At 44.4% G+C, this 17048-nt stretch overlaps 1 protein-coding gene across 2 annotated transcripts in view; it reads left to right on the top strand.

Moving 5' to 3' along the window:
• KIF15 (kinesin family member 15) overlaps positions 1–17048 on the top strand; it is a 63097-nt gene that overhangs the window by 3520 nt on the left and 42529 nt on the right. For both annotated transcript variants that reach the window (XM_030551178.1, XM_030551179.1), the window contains exons 3-12: positions 286–469; positions 1166–1242; positions 1822–1859; positions 2907–3004; positions 3390–3569; positions 4447–4656; positions 4776–4901; positions 6556–6678; positions 14358–14481; positions 16651–16742. In XM_030551178.1, coding sequence (XP_030407038.1) covers positions 286–469; positions 1166–1242; positions 1822–1859; positions 2907–3004; positions 3390–3569; positions 4447–4656; positions 4776–4901; positions 6556–6678; positions 14358–14481; positions 16651–16742 — 1252 coding nt within the window. The remainder of the gene's footprint in view (positions 1–285; positions 470–1165; positions 1243–1821; positions 1860–2906; positions 3005–3389; positions 3570–4446; positions 4657–4775; positions 4902–6555; positions 6679–14357; positions 14482–16650; positions 16743–17048) is intronic.

Below are 17048 nucleotides of genomic sequence, written 5' to 3'. Positions count from 1 at the left end.
CTCGTGGCCCATTTAACCAAGTATCCTGTTTCCTACAGTGGCCACCACCAAATGCTTCAGAGGAAGGTGCAGGAAACTTTGCATTAAACAGATATGGGTTAATAAGCCCCCTGCAGTAGGTCTGTTCCTAATCTCTTATAGAGGTTATCTAGTTTAGTGCAACTTCAGGATAAACCTCTGCATGAGTTTCTCCACTCAGTCTGACTTCTCTAATTTCATATATTTTCTCAAGTAGCTGACAGACATGTTTTCAGACAACCTTATATATAAATATTCCTTCATTAGTACGGAAGGTGATGCCATCAAGGTCTATGTGAGAGTACGTCCCCCTTCAGAGGGAGCTGCATTAGCTGATGGGGATCAAGGCTTGTGCTTATCAGTTCTTTCATCAAACACTCTTCGTCTACATTCAAAGCCTGAGCCCAAGATCTTCACTTTTGATCATGTTGCAAATATAGACACAACCCAGGTAATGTCTTTAAAGTGACAAGCTCACTAAAATACAAAAAAATGGTTGCAATAACTATACAATATCTTTATCAGTATCTCTTTCCCTGATTTTTACAGTAACCAGGCTGGCAAAGCTCAGTTATAGTTACGCTATAATGGCAAATTCATTTTCCTCTCCACTGCTTTAAGAATTTTTCTTTTTTTAAAGTTTTCTTAAGAATTGCTCTTTGCATTTGTACAATGAAATTGGTGGGAAATTGTGCTTAATGATAGATAGGCTATTATGGGCCTATAATGTATGACGCTGCTAGAGAAACATTCTGTATAAGCAAATTATCACTGAAGCCCTGTAGGCTTAACAGAATAATACATGACAATAGATGGGAGTAGTAGTTAGGCAATTCAGTTCTATAACACTGAGCAATTGATTCAGTACCATAACAAAGTTCACTTATCTGTTTTGCAGTCAGCATTAGTAAAGGGTTGTGTGGCCTATTGTTGGTGCATTTGCTTTGGGGGGTGGGAGGGGATGTAGTCATTTGATGCATCTAGCCTGGCTATGTATCATTTAATATATAAACACACACAGTTCTGTATGTAACATTGTTTTATAATTTTCTTATAGTGTGGAAAATACTGGGGAAGAAAGTGTTGTAGAAAGTCTTTCATGTTTATGAAACCTTAATGCCAGCTTCCTTGTCCTTTTTCTCATCAGGAGGCAGTGTTTTCAAGTGTAGCCAAAAACATCGTTGAATCTTGTATGAATGGTTACAATGGAACCATCTTTGCATAGTAAGACATTTATATTTATTTCATATTAAACATGAGTTGTAAAAAATTACTCACATGAATGAATACCAACTTAAGTATCAGGGTATAACCTCATACTCTGGTGTATTTGTTTAAAAAAAAAAAAAAAGCTGCCTTCTCACTTGATACAGCATTCCAAAGTGTGACATGGTGAAACTTTTTGCAACTGGCTTGTAGAAGAGTATTTAATTTCTAAATCAGTATTTCTGAGGCTATCTATCTGATGCAGTGTGGTTGTAGTTATGTTGGTCTCAGGGCATTAGGGCCATTAAGGTAATATCTTTTATTGGACCAACTTCTGTTGGTGACAGAGAAAAGCTTTCAAGCTTACACAAAGCTTCTTCTCTAATACCATGGAACCAACATGGTTGCAACAACACTACTTACCACAGTAATAGACTTCGAGTTTACAATGTGTTTTTACATCTTCAGCTTATGAGAAATAATTTGTCCATGTCAAACTGCCAATTTGCATGAAAGATGCAGATCAATGAGGGATGTCACTGCTAGAATAAATTTTGCTTATTTGAGATTTTTGTTTGTTCTCTTCTTTTTCTTTAGTGGCCAAACTGGGTCAGGGAAGACTTTTACTATGATGGGTAAGTGTATAAAAGACTCATTTATATAAAGATTTTTTCTCAATACTAGTTTTGAGATATGGTTTAGTTTTAGAACTTTTTTTATGCTCTGTAAATTATGTGATTTGGTTTTACCTTCGTCTGCAGATAATTTTTTAATCTTACTGCTTTTGGGATTGCATAGCACTCTTAGTGCAGTTTCTGTCTTTCTCACAACATTCCCAGAGAATGGGGATGGGTACCATCTTGCCCTCTTTTCTTTGAGGTGAAAAAGTCCATTCCCTATTTTCCAGCTGAAGTAAATAGCCCAATAAAATCAAATGTTTGTAGTCGAGTAGTTTTAGAAAAATTTAAAAACATCTTTTTGTTTCCCTTTTTTGGTTCCCAACCCCTCACTTTCTGGGAAAAATACTGTGGTAGGTACCTCTTTTCTATGTTAAATATAGATAGAGATATATGGACGTTTTCAAAAAGGCTGCCTTCCCAATCTTGAATTTAAAGGTCCATCTGTATATAAAAGGAGTTTACATTATTCTTGTGCTATTCATAGCACTGGTTATTTTAAATACAACAGTTAGTCAGTCTCCCTTTTTACTTTTAAAGAGGGACAGTTGCCAAAACCCTAAACTGAAGGGAGTGCATGGCTCAGGGACTTGCTAAGATTTGGATGAACAAGGCAACTGAATTACTTTCAATACTTGAAATGGTGTCTGCAGACCATGGTTGAGGCAGGCACATTGGTAGGAAGTTTGCACTGCAACTTCTTGGTCCGTGTGTGCACCTATTCTCTGAATAAATAGACTTTAGTATCCAGAGCTGTAAATCTCTCAGCCGTTCACAGGCACTAATTTAATTTACATCTTTTTAAATGTCAGTTGACAAAGCAAAATCAACTGATTTTTCGAGAAATAACTTGATTTCTTCTTTCTTTGTTTTGCTGTGAATGATTGGTTAAAAGACTGGTAGTTGCAGTTTTGTATAATGGTATATATAAGTACCAACCAACTGCTGTTGTTGAATAGCGTTTCTTAATTAAACCACTAAATGTTTTTAATTAAATCTCTTTAGGGCCATCTGACTCTGATAATTTCACACACAACCTGAGAGGAGTTATTCCTCGAAGCTTTGAATATCTCTTTTTTCTAATTGAACGTGAAAAAGAAAAGGTAAAACTTTTGTATTACTGAGGTCATAGGAATGTCTTGCTTATGAAGTAGCTGAATAAATTAAATTTTGATTAGTGCTCAAGTTTCATGTGTTATAGCTGTCTTGCATCTACTTTACCAGTTTACATTTATTATAGTATCCTTTGTATATTGATAGCTACAAGTGCCAATGGAAAGATTTAAATTTCTATACTGAAAGTAGCTATCTTTCGAGGTAAAAAAAAATTGTCCTTTGGGCACTATAAATGGTGTTAAGGTACAATATACATCAACAATAACTTTATACCTTTATGAAGGAAGTGAAACAAACCGCTGCCATACTGTGTTAGAGACCAGGTCTCATAAAAGCTGTACATCTATAATAGAAAATTTTCATGTTTTACAGGCCGGTACTGGTAAGAGTTTTCTCTGTAAGTGCTCGTTTATTGAAATCTACAATGAACAGATATTTGACTTGCTGGATTCTGCTTCAGCTGGACTCTTTCTCAGGGAACATATCAAGAAGGGAGTCTTTGTCGTCGGTGCTGTGGAGCAGGTGTTAACCTCCGCTGCTGAAGCATATCAGGTAGTCTGTTTCATGCTGTTTGATATCTGGACATTGTTCTATCAGCAACATTGTACAGTATTAGCTCTAGCAAAAATTAAAGTGCCTACAAATAAAATGCTGGTATCTTTTGAAAAATATTTTGTAGAAATAGAACATCTATAAACAGAAAAATATTTTGTTTGTTCTAACTTTTTTCCAAAGCATGCATGTTCCACATCAGTCCTAGATGAATGTTAGAGATTATGAAAGTTGTAGGATTTGGGGAGTATAAAAATGCACTGATGTTAATCATCTGCTGATGTTTGCAGTGGACCTCAGTGGTATAGTAGCAGGTTTCTTTGTCCCACTACACTGTTGTTCCAGATATCCTTCACACTGTACTTCCAGGTGTTGAGTAAGCCTTACTCTTCTAATGATCAGAGCACATGGCTTGTCTGTGATTTTAAAAGGTTTTATTTGTACAGTGTTAACATATTTCTATAAAAACATAAAAAGGGGAAATAGAACTTTGGAAAACAGAAGGATATTTTATATAGCAAAGACTTGGAAAGTCATATCAGTGAGTTGGCAGTCAAAATGTAGCACAGCAATTTTTTACAATTTCTATAGTCTAAACATGGAATTGGATTGACAAGAGTGAAAGAAAGTGAATAATTATTTCTAAATCTATAAGCTGATGTTCAAATCATAAACACTGTGATACTCATTAGGATTTCCAACTGTATTAAATTTTTATATGAAGATATTCTGGTGCTAAAAGTCAGTAGTTGTAATGGTTTATTGAAAGGCCTCATACTGGAATATATTTACTCTGTCTCCCCCATTGTATCTGAGTATTGGGATCACTCTGAAATACACTAGATGGTGCTATTTGCTGTCTCTTCTTGCTGTTTAGGTGTTAACTATGGGCTGGAGAAATCGCCGTGTAGCATCTACCTCAATGAACAGAGAATCCTCAAGATCGCATGCGGTCTTCACTATTACTGTAGATTCAATGGAGAAGAACGGTGAGGTTGTTAACATCCGATCCTCCCAGCTGAACTTGGTGGATTTGGCAGGGTCTGAGAGACAAAAAGATACCCATACTGAAGGAGTCAGGTTAAAGGTTGGTGCTGCATATCTGTGGTTACTTTATTTTTCTCTTCAGTTAAAGATTTTTTTAAAAAACACCTTGTTTTAATCAGGACAGTTGTCTTCTCACTTACACTCTCTTGTATGTTTTAGGAGGCAGGTAACATAAACCGGTCATTAAGCTGCCTGGGCCAAGTGATCACAGCGCTTGTTGATGTGGGTAATGGAAAACAAAGGCACATTTGCTACAGGGACTCAAAGCTCACTTTTCTACTACGGGTAACATATAATGTTCAGTTTTCATTTAATAGTTTTAAAAAGATTTTTATACTGAGAAGAGAAACTGAGCTCAGTTCTGTAAAATTGGGCTGCTTGCTTTCACTGTTGCTAACATTTCCTGGAAAATCAATTTCTACATGCCATAGGATTTTAAATTATCATTTTGCCTGTAGTAAGGTCTTAGGATGAATTGTAAGGATCTGAAAAACACACTTTTCAGCGTTTCTCTGCTCAAAGGTTTTTTTTGAAGAAGGAAAAAGAGAAACTTTGACAAAGATATTGATAATATCAAATTGATATTGATGCAATGAATGTCTTCAGTTATCTGTGCTTTTATTTTAGTGTGTGTGTGTGTATGCTAATCTATTTTAATGAGCATGGAGGATAAGCGCTATTCCCCTGCAGTATGGAAAAGCCTGTATATCATAGAAGTGTAATAGTCACTGACATGAAATGCTTCTAACCTTAAAGATTTTATCTATCCTTAAAGTAGCCACACCAAATGTTAGGAAGATGTAGCTGGTATTAGTGACAGAAACTTCCTGAAGATTAGAAGACGAGTATTCTCATTGTATGAAGGGCTCTTTTAAAGAGAAACTGCAAAGCAGTTATGAGGATTGAGTGAATTCCAGTGTTCTCTGTTGAATACCATCACTAACCAGAATTCATTCTATGACATCAAATACCAAGTTTGATTGCAATCCATGGTAGTATTAGTGATGTCGCAGACATTTGTTCCTTATTCCACTATGACAGCATTCTACCCATTCCTTCTCCAAACACTTTTTCCATGCAATCTGTTGGTCTTAATGCTCTATTTTAAGAATTTTTCTTTCTCTCTCATTCATATAAGTATAAAAAGTTGAAATTCTGTCTGTGTCCATTGTTTTCTTGTTACCCACTCTTTTTATAAAGAGATCCACAACAACAGATCCTTACCCCCAAACAGAACACCACTGAAGTTTGAGAGTCTTCTTGCAGGACTGGGGTCTTAGATTGCAAGTGCCTTAGGTGATACCTTAGCTGTTCTATTCTGTACAGATATAAGTGCACTGCCAGCACTCAACAAATAATACTAACATATCTAAAGATCTATAACTAACAGGGAGAAGTTAGTTGTCTCTTTGATCAGTCAGTTTCCAGCCTGTCTGCTAAGACTACCAACAAGTGTCTGTGAGTGATGTTTTTGTGATGATGATGCTTATCCAGTAGAAAATATAGCCAGGTAATCAACATATTTCACATAGGTAGCCAAATGGCTGGCCTTCAAGGTGGTAATAACTTTCAATTGCTATTGACCAGAATTCTAAAGCGAAATATTTGATATCTCATTACAGATTTCCTGAGTCTCCTTTTGCCAATGATAGCACACTGCCCCGTTCTAAATTTCTGAAATGATCCTCGTTTAATTACAAATCCCTTCACAATATAACAAGATTAAGGTTCTTGAAACTAAACTCTTATTTATATTTAAGGTTGTGTCCTCCTTTCATAACCAGCTTTGAAATAAAGCTTCACAAACAAATGTAGAGATTTTTCAAGTAAACCCATTCTAGTCTAAAATTACATACCAGACAACTTGTGAAAGAATTATTAATTTCTAGCTGTAACAAAAAATCTTCAATTTAAGCCTATTTTCATATTTTTCAAACAGGATTCCCTTGGAGGTAATGCAAAAACATGCATAATTGCAAATGTTCATCCTGGATCTAGATGTTTTGGTGAAACTCTGTCTACCCTTAATTTTGCTCAACGAGCAAAGCTGATTAAAAACAAGGTAAAAAATTATTTAATATCTTTACTATCATGACTTAAATACAATATTTTGTCATATTATATGTGAACCAATTCATTTTAAGAAGCATTTCACTAGGGTTAACTCAAATGAAAATCATATTGCAAAAACAAATTTGCTTGCTTGGGTTTAGAATGGGTGGGCAAACTACGGGCTGGATCTGGCCCCTCGGGGCTTTGGATCCGGCCCGCGGGATTGCCCCCTGTGGTGCTGTGTATTGCCCTTCCCTCCAGGCACCGCCCCCTGCAGCTCCCATTGGCCAGGAATGGGGAGCTGCGGCCAATGAGAGCTTTGGAGGAGGTACCTGGAGGCGTGGCAAGGGCAGCACTTGCAGAGTCCTTCATTCCCTCTCGCCCAGGGGCTGCAGCGTTTCCTGGAGCGGCACAGGGACAGGGCAGGCAGACAGGGATCCTGCCCTGGCCCCGGTGCATGCGCTGCCACCCTGGAGCTGCTTTACGTAAGCAGCGCCAGGCCGGAGCTCGAACCCGTCCTGCACCCCGCCCCCCAACTCCCTGCTCTAAGCCCCCTGCCTGCACCTCGTGCCCCTCCTGCTCCCTAACTCCCTGCTTTGAGTCCCCTGCCTCACCCTGCACCCCTCCTGTACCCTATAACCCCCTTTCCTGAACCCCCTCATATACCCGCACTCCTCCTCTGCCCCAGTCCGTTGCCCTGAGCCCCTACCTGCACATCGCACCCCCTCCCACACCCTGCACTCCCTCCCGTACCCCAGTCGCCTGCCCTGGCCCTGCATACAATTTCCCCACCCAGATGTGGCCCTCAGTGCAAGAAGTTTGCTCGCCCCTGGTTTAGAATAACTAAAACTGTTTATTTTTTAAAAATCGAATGTATTTTTCACTATTTCTGCAGTTTGTCCTTTATATTTTATTCAGCATGGACAATAGCAACATTCTATTTGCATTCATTTGTTTTTCATGGGTTATTTTTTCTTTGAATCTGCAGCATTCCATGGAAATGTGTAAATTCAAATAAAGCTTTAATTAAATGCTTTCAAGATTATTTTAAAGCTTTGTAATACTTTGTTCTTCTTCGAGTGCTTGCTCATATCCATTCCAGTTAGGTGTGCGCGCCGCGCGTGCACGTCTGCCGGAAACTTTTTACCCTAGCAACTCAAGTGGGCCGGCAGGTCGCCCCCTAGAGTGGCGCCACCATGACACCCCTGCCGGCCCGCCCGCTCCTCAGTTCCTTCTTACCGCGGTGTCGGTCGCTGGAACTGTGGAGTGCGGTTCGCTGACCTCCACGTCCCTAGTTCTCCTCGTCGTTTAGCTTCTAAAACTTTTTTTCTCAGTTAGTTATAGTTACCTTTTCAGTATAGTTGTAGTTAGTTAAGTTTTTGTAAATAGTTATTGAACGTTGCCTGTGGGTGGGCTGTTGCCCTCCCCGGCACCGGGCCCATGCCTGGCTCGCCAGGGTTTAAACAGTGCTCGACTTGCAAGAAGACGATGCCTACAAGCGACCCCCACGACGCGTGCCTGAAGTGCCTGGGGGAATCGCACATTAGTGACAAGTGCTGCATTTGTAAGGCCTTTAAGCCGCGCACTAAAAAGGAGAGAGACCAACGTCTCCGCGCCCTCCTCATGGAAGCGGCTCTCTCTCCGGCACCAGCAGCGCAGTCCACCGCTTCGGCTCCGGCACTGGACCGCGCCGGCACCGGCAAGACTCCCCGGCACCGACCATCTCCGGCACCGGGGACAGACCTACGTCCCTCAACGTCTGTCTCCACACCCAGGCAGGCCTGAGTGGACCGCCCGGCTCCTACCTTAGCCGTGGCACCGCCTGCAGGACTGTCGACTCCGGGCCCGGAGGGTCCGTCGAGTCCAGCTCCTCCTAGCTCCCCAATACGATCAGGGGTCGAGCTAAGGGTCCTGTCAATGCCGGAGACTTTCGCCTCGGCTCGGGACTTGATTGCTCTCACGGAGCCAACTCAACCACAGCCGCCACCCACGGGACGCATCATATCCAAGGGCAAGCTGATGCTTCGTCCGTCCTCTCCCGCGTCCCGACGCCGATCACCCCGAAGGCGCGACCGCTCACGCTCGGGGCACCGCTCGGAGTCCCGGCACCGATCGCCCAGACGGTGCCGGTCGTACTCGCGGCACCGATCACCATCTGGCCGGTCCCGATCGGCTTCGTCACACCATCGGCACTGAGCCTCCAGGAGTCGTTCGCCTCGGCGTTCGGCACCGTGGTCGATCTCCCGGCACCGAACCGGTGGCAGGTCCCGAACCCGGTCGACCTCCCAGCACCGCGCTGGTGGTAGGTCCCGGTCTCCATTGCCGTCTCGGCACCGGGTCTCCAGAGGGTCGTGATCCCGCTCTAGGCATCGACGTCGCTCCCGCTCTAGGTCGAGATCTCGGCGCAGGTCATCACGCCGCTCTCGGTCCCGGTCCCGGTATGAGTCACAGCACCGAGCCTCGGCACCGAGGGGAACATCAGTCGCGGCACCGGCGGCGCTGTACCATTCCAGCTCAGCGCCTCCCTGGCCTGCTACGGAGCCCTCCGTCTCCTCCCTCGATGATAGTGCCTATGACAAGACTCTCGACAGGCACGAAAACCGCTTCCCGGAGCAAGATCGAGGACATCCACAGTGGGGGTTCTGGACCCCGCGGACATACGCCCAGACACAAGGTCCTCAACACATCACCCCCCGTCCATTGGCGGAGCGTAGACCACCGGAGGCTACGGTGTCCAGGCCACCCCTTTCTCCGCAAACGGAGGACACTTCCTGGGACCCGGAGCTCCCTCAGGATACCGAGGTGCAGCCCCTTTCACAACCCCCCGTGGATACTCTGTTGCCCGGAATCTCCTCATCTTCATCCCCGGATGAGGCGGTGGCCGGTACCTCATCCTCCAGCCCCCCGCCATTGGATTTAAGGGCACACCAGGATCTCCTCCGCCGAGTGGCTCAAAACCTAAACCTACAGGCGGAGGAGGTAGAGGAAGTGGAGGACCCAGTGGTGAGCATCCTGGCAGCCGATGCGCCAACCAGGGTTGCCTTGCCTTTCATAAAGACTATACAAAATAATGCCAATAACATCTGGCAGTCACCGGCCTCCATTCCCCCAACCGCTCGGGGGGTGGAGCGGAAATACATGGCCCCATCTAAAGGGTATGAATATTTGTACGTTCACCCGACTCCCTGCTCATTGGTGGTCCAGTCGGTGAACGACAGGGATCACCACGGACAGGAGGCCCCGGCGCCTAAGTCAAAGAAGGCCAGGCGCATGGACCTTTTGGGCCGCAAGGTCTATTCGGCAGGGGCTCTGCAGCTCCGTGTATCCAACCAGCAGGCCCTCCTCAGCCGCTACTCCTTTAACACCTGGGTAGCGACTGAGAAGTTTGCGGAGCTCTTGCCACAGGACGCACGCCAGGAGTTTTCCACCATCCTGGACGAGGGCAAGAAGGTGGCGAGAACATCACTCCAGGCCTCCCTTGATGCCGCTGACTCGGCCGCGTGAACCCTGGCTTCCGGGCTCATGATGCGGCGCATCTCATGGCTGCAGATCTCCGGCCTTCCGCCGGAGCTCCAGCACATGATCCAGGACCTCCCCTTCGAAGGCCAGGGCCTGTTTTCGGACAAGACTGACCCTAGGCTGAAGGACCTAAAAGATAACAGGGTCATCATAAAGTCGCTCGGAATGCATACTCTGGCGACCCATCGCAGGCCCTTCAGACAACATAACCAGCAGCAGCAGTGGCGTCCATACCCCCCGTTCCGCCCGAGACAGGACCCCTCACGACGCCGGGGCAGGAACAACCGCCGCAGGCAGTCGGAAGATCAAGCGGGACAAAGCCAGGGCTCCGCTAAGGCCCCCCCAGGGCCTAAGCCTTCATTTTGAAGGTGCGCCCGAGGGCGCAGTACCAGTTTCCCTTACGGATCCTTTACCGCAGTTTTCCAACCGCCTTTCCTTTTTCCTCCTGGCGTGGTCCCAAATAACATTGGACCGCTGTGTCCTACACACGATACAGGACGGTTATCGCCTGCAGTTTTCCTCACCCCCGCCCTCCTTCCCCCCCACCCTCCTTCCCCGTCCCTCTTCAGGGACCCCTCTCACGAGCAATTCCTCCGTCAGGAAGTGCACACGCTCCTGGCCAAAGGAGCCATAGAGGCGGTTCCAGAGAACGAGAAGGGCAAGGGGTTTTACTCCCGCTATTTCCTGATCCCCAAATCCAAGGGCGGTGTCAGGCCCATCCTCGACCTGCAGGAACTCAACAAGTACATCGTGAAGTTGAAGTTCCGCATGGTGTCCCTTGGAACTATCATCCCGTCCCTGGATCCCGGAGACTGGTACGCCGCCCTCAATATGCAGGATGCCTATTTTCACATTGCTATCGCCCCCCATCACAGGCGTTTCCTCCGCTTTGTGGCCGACCGCCAGCACTATCAATTTGCGGTCCTCCCATTTGGCCTCTCTACGGCCCCACGAGTATTTACAAAATGTATGGCAGTAGTCGTCGCTCACCTCTGACGCTGCCATATCCACGTCTTCCCCTACCTGGACGACTGGCTGATCCGGGGTACGTCGGAGCAACAGGTCAGAGATCATGTCGCCAGGATCAGCACCCTCTTTGCTGCCTTGGGCCTCGTAATCAATGCCGACAAGTCCACTCTACTCCCCACGCAGCAGATAGAGTTTATCGGAGCTGTTCTAGACTCTGCCCTCGCCAGGGCCTTGTTACCCCTGCCCAGGTTCCGGTCATTGTCAGACATTATTCTCCGGTTGCGAGCGGCCCCGCTGACCTCAATCCGAACGTGTCTGGCCCTATTAGGCCACATGGCGGCCTGCACGTTTGTAACAGCGCACGCCCGTCTCCGCATGAGGCCCCTTCAAACATGGCTGATTACCCAATATCGACCGACCAGACGGTCATTGGATACAGTCGTCACCGTCCCTCAGGCGGTGCTGGACTCTCTACACTGGTGGCTGGACCGATCCGTAGTCTGTGCGGGGCTCCCGTTCCGTCCGCCCCAGCCTTCCGCATCCCTAACCACAGACGCTTCCGACCTGGGCTGGGGAGCTCACTGCGGCACTCAGAGAACTCAGGGCTTGTGGACCCCGCAAGAGATCAACCTCCACATCAACGTACGGGAGTTAAGAGCGGTCCGCCTTGCTTGTCAAGCATTTGTTCATCTCCTCCACGGTCGTTGTGTTGCGGTGTTCACCGACAACACGACGACCATGTTCTACATCAACAAGCAGGGTGGCACCAGGTCCTCTCCCCTCTGTCTGGAGGCGATATGTCTCTGGGAGTTCTGCATAGCCCATTCTATTCACCTTTCCGCCTCCTACCTTCCCGGAGTGCGGAATACCCTAGCGGATCGGCTGAGCAGATCCTTCCTCTCACACGAGTGGTCCCTCCGTCCGGACGTCGCCCTCTCACTCTTCCAGAGGTGGGGTCATCCCCGGATAGACCTCTTCGCATCCCGGGTGAACAGGAAGTGTCGAACATTCTGCTCCTTCCAGGGTCGGGAGCCCGGGTCTCTCGCGGATGCATTCCTGATCCCTTGGACAACACACCTCCATTATGCTTTCCCGCCCATTCCCCTGATTCACAGAGTTCTAATCAAGGTGCGCAGGGACAAAGTCCAATTGATTCTCATAGCTCCGGCATGGGCCAGACAGCACTGGTACCCCGTGTTGTTGGACCTCTTAGTGACCAACTCAGTTACCCTACCTCTTCATCGGGATCTCATCACGCAGGACCACAGCAGGCTCCGTCACCCGGACCTTCCGTCGCTCCACCTCACGGCGTGGCTCCTCCATGGTTGACTGACTCTGAGTTGCAGTGCTCCACCCCGGTCCACGAGGTTCTCTTGGGCAGCAGAAAGCCTTCCACCAGAGCGACTTATACAGCCAAGTGGAAGTGCTTCTCCTGCTGGTGTGCAGAGAAAGCTCTTCGCCCTATGGAGGTTCCCGTCACCACTCTTCTGGACTACGTCTGGTCCCTTAAGACCCAGGGGCTGTCATTGTCGTCCCTACGAGTTCACCTCGCTGCCATCTCCGCTTTTCATCCTGGCGTGGACGGCTGTTCTGTTTTCTCTCACCCCATGGTGGCGAGATTCCTGAAGGGGCTGGAGAGGCTCTATCCCCAAATTCGCCCTCCGGCCCCCTCATGGGACCTCAACCTGGTCCTGTCCCGGCTCATGGCCCCTCCTTTCGAGCCATTAGCTACCTGCTCCCTACTTTACCTCTCATGGAAAACCGCCTTCCTTGTGGCCATTACCTCAGCTAGAAGGGTGTCAGAGCTGAGGGCCCTCACGGTGGACCCACCGTATACGGTCTTCCACAAGGATAAGGTACAGCTGAGGCCGCACCCTGCCTTTCTTCCCAAGGTGATCTCAGCTTTCCATGTCAACCAAGAGATTTTCCTCCCAGTTTTCTTCCCTAAGCCCCATTCGTCCCGCAGGGAGCAGCAGCTCCACTCGCTAGATGTCCGACGGGCGCTAGCCTTTTACATGGACAGGACAAAACCCTTCCGCAGGTCCCCTCAGGTATTCGTGGCAGTAGCGGACAGGGTCAAGGGGCTGCCGATCTCCTCTCAGAGGTTATCGTCATGGGTTACGTCCTGCATCAGGACCTGCTACGACTTGGCCCAACTTCCGTCGGGCCGTGTGACTGCTCACTCTACCAGAGCACAGGCATCCTCGCTGGCCTTCCTCTCCCGAGTGCCCATTCAAGAAATCTGTAGGGCAGCGACCTGGTCATCTGTTCATACATTTGCTTCGCATTATGCCCTGGTCCAGCAGTCCAGAGATGCTGCTGCTTTTGGATCTGCAGTGCTCCAGGCCGCGACCTCTCACTCCGACCCCACCGCCTAGGTAAGGCTTGGGAGTCACCTAACTGGAATGGATATGAGCAAGCACTCGAAGAAGAAAAGACGGTTACTCACCTTTGTAACTGTTGTTTTTCGAGATGTGTTGCTCATATCCATTCCACACCCGCCCTCCTTCCCCACTGTCGGAGTAGCCGGCAAGAAGGAACTGAGGAGCGGGCGGGCCGGCAGGGGTATATATCTGGTGCCATACTGGCGCCACTCTAGGGGGCGACCTGCCGGCCCACTGGAGTTGCTAGGGTAAAAAGTTTCCGGCAGAGTGCATGCGCGGCGCGCACACCTAACTGGAATGGATATGAGCAACACATCTCGAAGAACAAGTTACAAAGGTGAGTAACCGTCTTTTTTTCCTGTCTAAATTTTGGATCTAAACAACATGCTATTACCTGTTTAAATGTGTGGTAACTTTTAAGTTCTTTCTGCTTCTTGAGTGGGCTTGAATGTATATTAGCTTCTGATTTTGCAGCTATGTAGTCTGTTATGTGCTGTTTGCCTTTGTGCAGCCTAAAATTTTCAGGATTAAATTCTAGTTCAGCAAACTGTAGACTAAATTTTCAAGTGTCAATGATTTTCAGATATTAAGAAACTATTGAAGTTCAAGATATTCAAAAAAGAAATTGAGCTCTGTCCTGTTCCCAAAGATTCTTCTCTTTTAAAATGGTTAGGTGTACAGGCAGTTATCTCCTGCTTTCCAATATTTGATTCTAATGACCTTGAGAATAGAGTGTTCATTTCTGATGTTACTTCATATAAAAAATGTAATCTTTTATTCATTGCTTTTAATATTTTCTTTCAAAATTCCTAAAAAGGCTGTGATAAACGAAGACACCCAAGGGAATGTGAGCCAGCTCCAAGCTGAAGTGAAGAAATTGAAAGAGCAACTTGCTCAACTTACTTTAGGGCAGTCTACTCAAGATATTTCTATGTCAAGAGGTAGGAGAAACAAAAGAATAGAAAGCTCCTGCATTCTAGTGCAAAAAGGAGATTTTAAACTGTTCTGTTATTGACTTGCAGAACAAATAACATCACATAGTTTGTATGCCTTAAGGACTGCATTTTGCTTAGGCACAACATACTATTTTACACACCTATAATAGCAAATGTGTCTAATTTTGCAGGAACCTGTGTTAACCTAATGAACATTTTGTTTTTGTTTTACTCTTGCTATATTGTGTGCATTAGGCAAAACTTCTAATATAGTTTGACTTTTGCTGTTGAAGCTGGAAGAAAATTCTAGGCATTTAGTTCGTAGAAGTGTTGGAAATTAAGCCCTTGAGATAAACCAAAACATTTGTTTATGATGGTAATGTGGAGGGGTTCTGTTTTTTCTCATTAGATAAGTTGTTGCACAAGCCTGTTGATTCTGGCTTCCTTTTACTCCAGTTTTGTTCATTTCTGAATGTAATTCTAGGAAACAATATTTTGTGGGAATAAAAATAAAAAGCTAGTCTTTTATATACAATTCCATAGAGAATAAAGTTAATGGGATTTTTGTTACTCTTCAAACTTTACTTGTAGCTTTTCACTGAACTGTTTTATCTGCTGCACAGAGCCTGATACAGCTTCCCACTGAGCGTAGTTCCCTCACTGAAATATGCTACCCCAAAGTATTTTATTACTATGATAGCAATCTTGGCCTTGTAATTCTCTTATTGTGTTCCTGTACCAATTGTGGCCTGATCTTCTAAAGACACAAGGGATTTCAATCCAGCTCCAGGAGTTACTGCATTTAAAAGACTTGGCTAATATAAAACATCCTTGCTCAGTTTTTTGCAAGGAAAAAAAAATCACACATCTGCTGTTACGTACAGGATTAGAGTTTAAATCATAAAAATATGTGATAATGGTTAACGTGATATTAAATCAGTCACTCATGCTATCATGTCTAGATATAGGCAGAAATCTCAATAGTTTCATATCACATCTGTTGCAATACCTTGGAAGCTGGAAAAACTAAAAGATGATGTTTTAAATCTGTTACAAATTATCATATACATTTTAAGAAAAGAAAAATCTTGTCTGAAAACTGACACAATAGACATAGTCTAAGCAATTAAGAATCTTAGCATGCATTTTGAGCTGTAGAAATAAAGATATGGCATATCATTATCAGTTGATTGTAAAATGCAATGGCATTTGAAAATATATATAAACTAGAAATTTTTTTGATGATTTGATTTTGGGGGGTGGGAGGGTCTGAAACTGTTCGTCAAATTTGACAAATGGCTTTTTTCAACTGAAGCTATTTGTTTCAAGTTTTTCATGTTGAAATGTTTGTTCAGTTTGAAATCTCATTTTGATTTTAAATTTGTCCAATTTAAAAAAACAACACACACAAGGATGAAAACACCTGAAATGTCCAAAATGAAATGAGAAACGCAAAAAAGATTGTTTCAAATCGATCAATATATTTTGCCGTAGCTTGAAACTAATTGAAAAACCTGGGGGAAAAAAAAATCATTTTGAATTAACTTGAAACATTCTGGTTGATTTGAAACATTCTTTTTGAGTTTTTTTTATTTGAAGAAAAGAATGTTTAAAAAATTGTTTGAGTCAAACCGGAATATTTTCACCTTATTTGGTTGTGCCCCCAAGCTGAAAAATCAATTATTCACTCAGCTCTAATCATAATGGGATAGTTATTTTGCCCTTTAGATATTATGGTGATTAGTATCCCATAAATATCTATAATAGTCCACTTTATTATGCACAGAATGTAATATTAATGCCAAATTCATGTTATAAAATGCTAAAAAGGCATCTGAAGCTAATTCCATATTTTGCAACTTCCTTAGTTGAACACATGAATTTTTGTTTTGTTTTGAAAAAGCTAAATTCAAAACCCCTTTATTCATTAGGTACAACTTTGCATGCCAATTTTGAGTGAGTAAAGTGTTGTATCTCATAAATTGACAGACCCTAATAGTATCATTAGAGGGCCTTCTATAACTTTACTGTAAATATGCCTGTACAAATGTTCAATACGTTACTTTGGGAAAAATGAAGTGTTGGAAATGCTATAAATATAGTTGTTAAACATGAAGGAAAACTTAAATAATTTGAATCTTAATATGGTGTTTCATTCTTTAACTTTCTATTAAGCTGCTTGTGGACAAGGTCAGGAAAATACAAATTACATTAACTACTTTCTTGAGGCAATGCTGTTCTTGGAGAAATCTGAAAGTGAAAAGAAGGTAAGAATTCACTGCCTTTTCTCTAGCATATCCTGCTTATTTTTTGCTTCATGCTAAGGATGAGTAAACCTCCTGAAGCTCCACTGCAGTTGAGATTGTCCTGCCTTGTTAAATAAAAAATTCTGTTTAGAAAGACAGCAAAGTGTAGTTACTGGGAGGAGAGATTATAAACTGGTAGAATTTTGAATTTTTAAGGTAATGTCCAAGTTTAATAAAGAAAAAACATAGGAAACTTTTGATTAATAATCAGATTGTGCCCCATAATGAGTTGATTTAAAAAAAGAAAAAGTCACAAGTTCAGTTTCA

The sequence above is a fragment of the Gopherus evgoodei genome, chromosome 2 (assembly GCF_007399415.2).
Source record: "Gopherus evgoodei ecotype Sinaloan lineage chromosome 2, rGopEvg1_v1.p, whole genome shotgun sequence".
Classification (NCBI taxonomy): Eukaryota; Metazoa; Chordata; order Testudines; family Testudinidae; genus Gopherus; species Gopherus evgoodei.
Note: the sequence above shows the minus strand (reverse complement) of the source record. Positions and strands in the feature narration are given on the sequence as shown.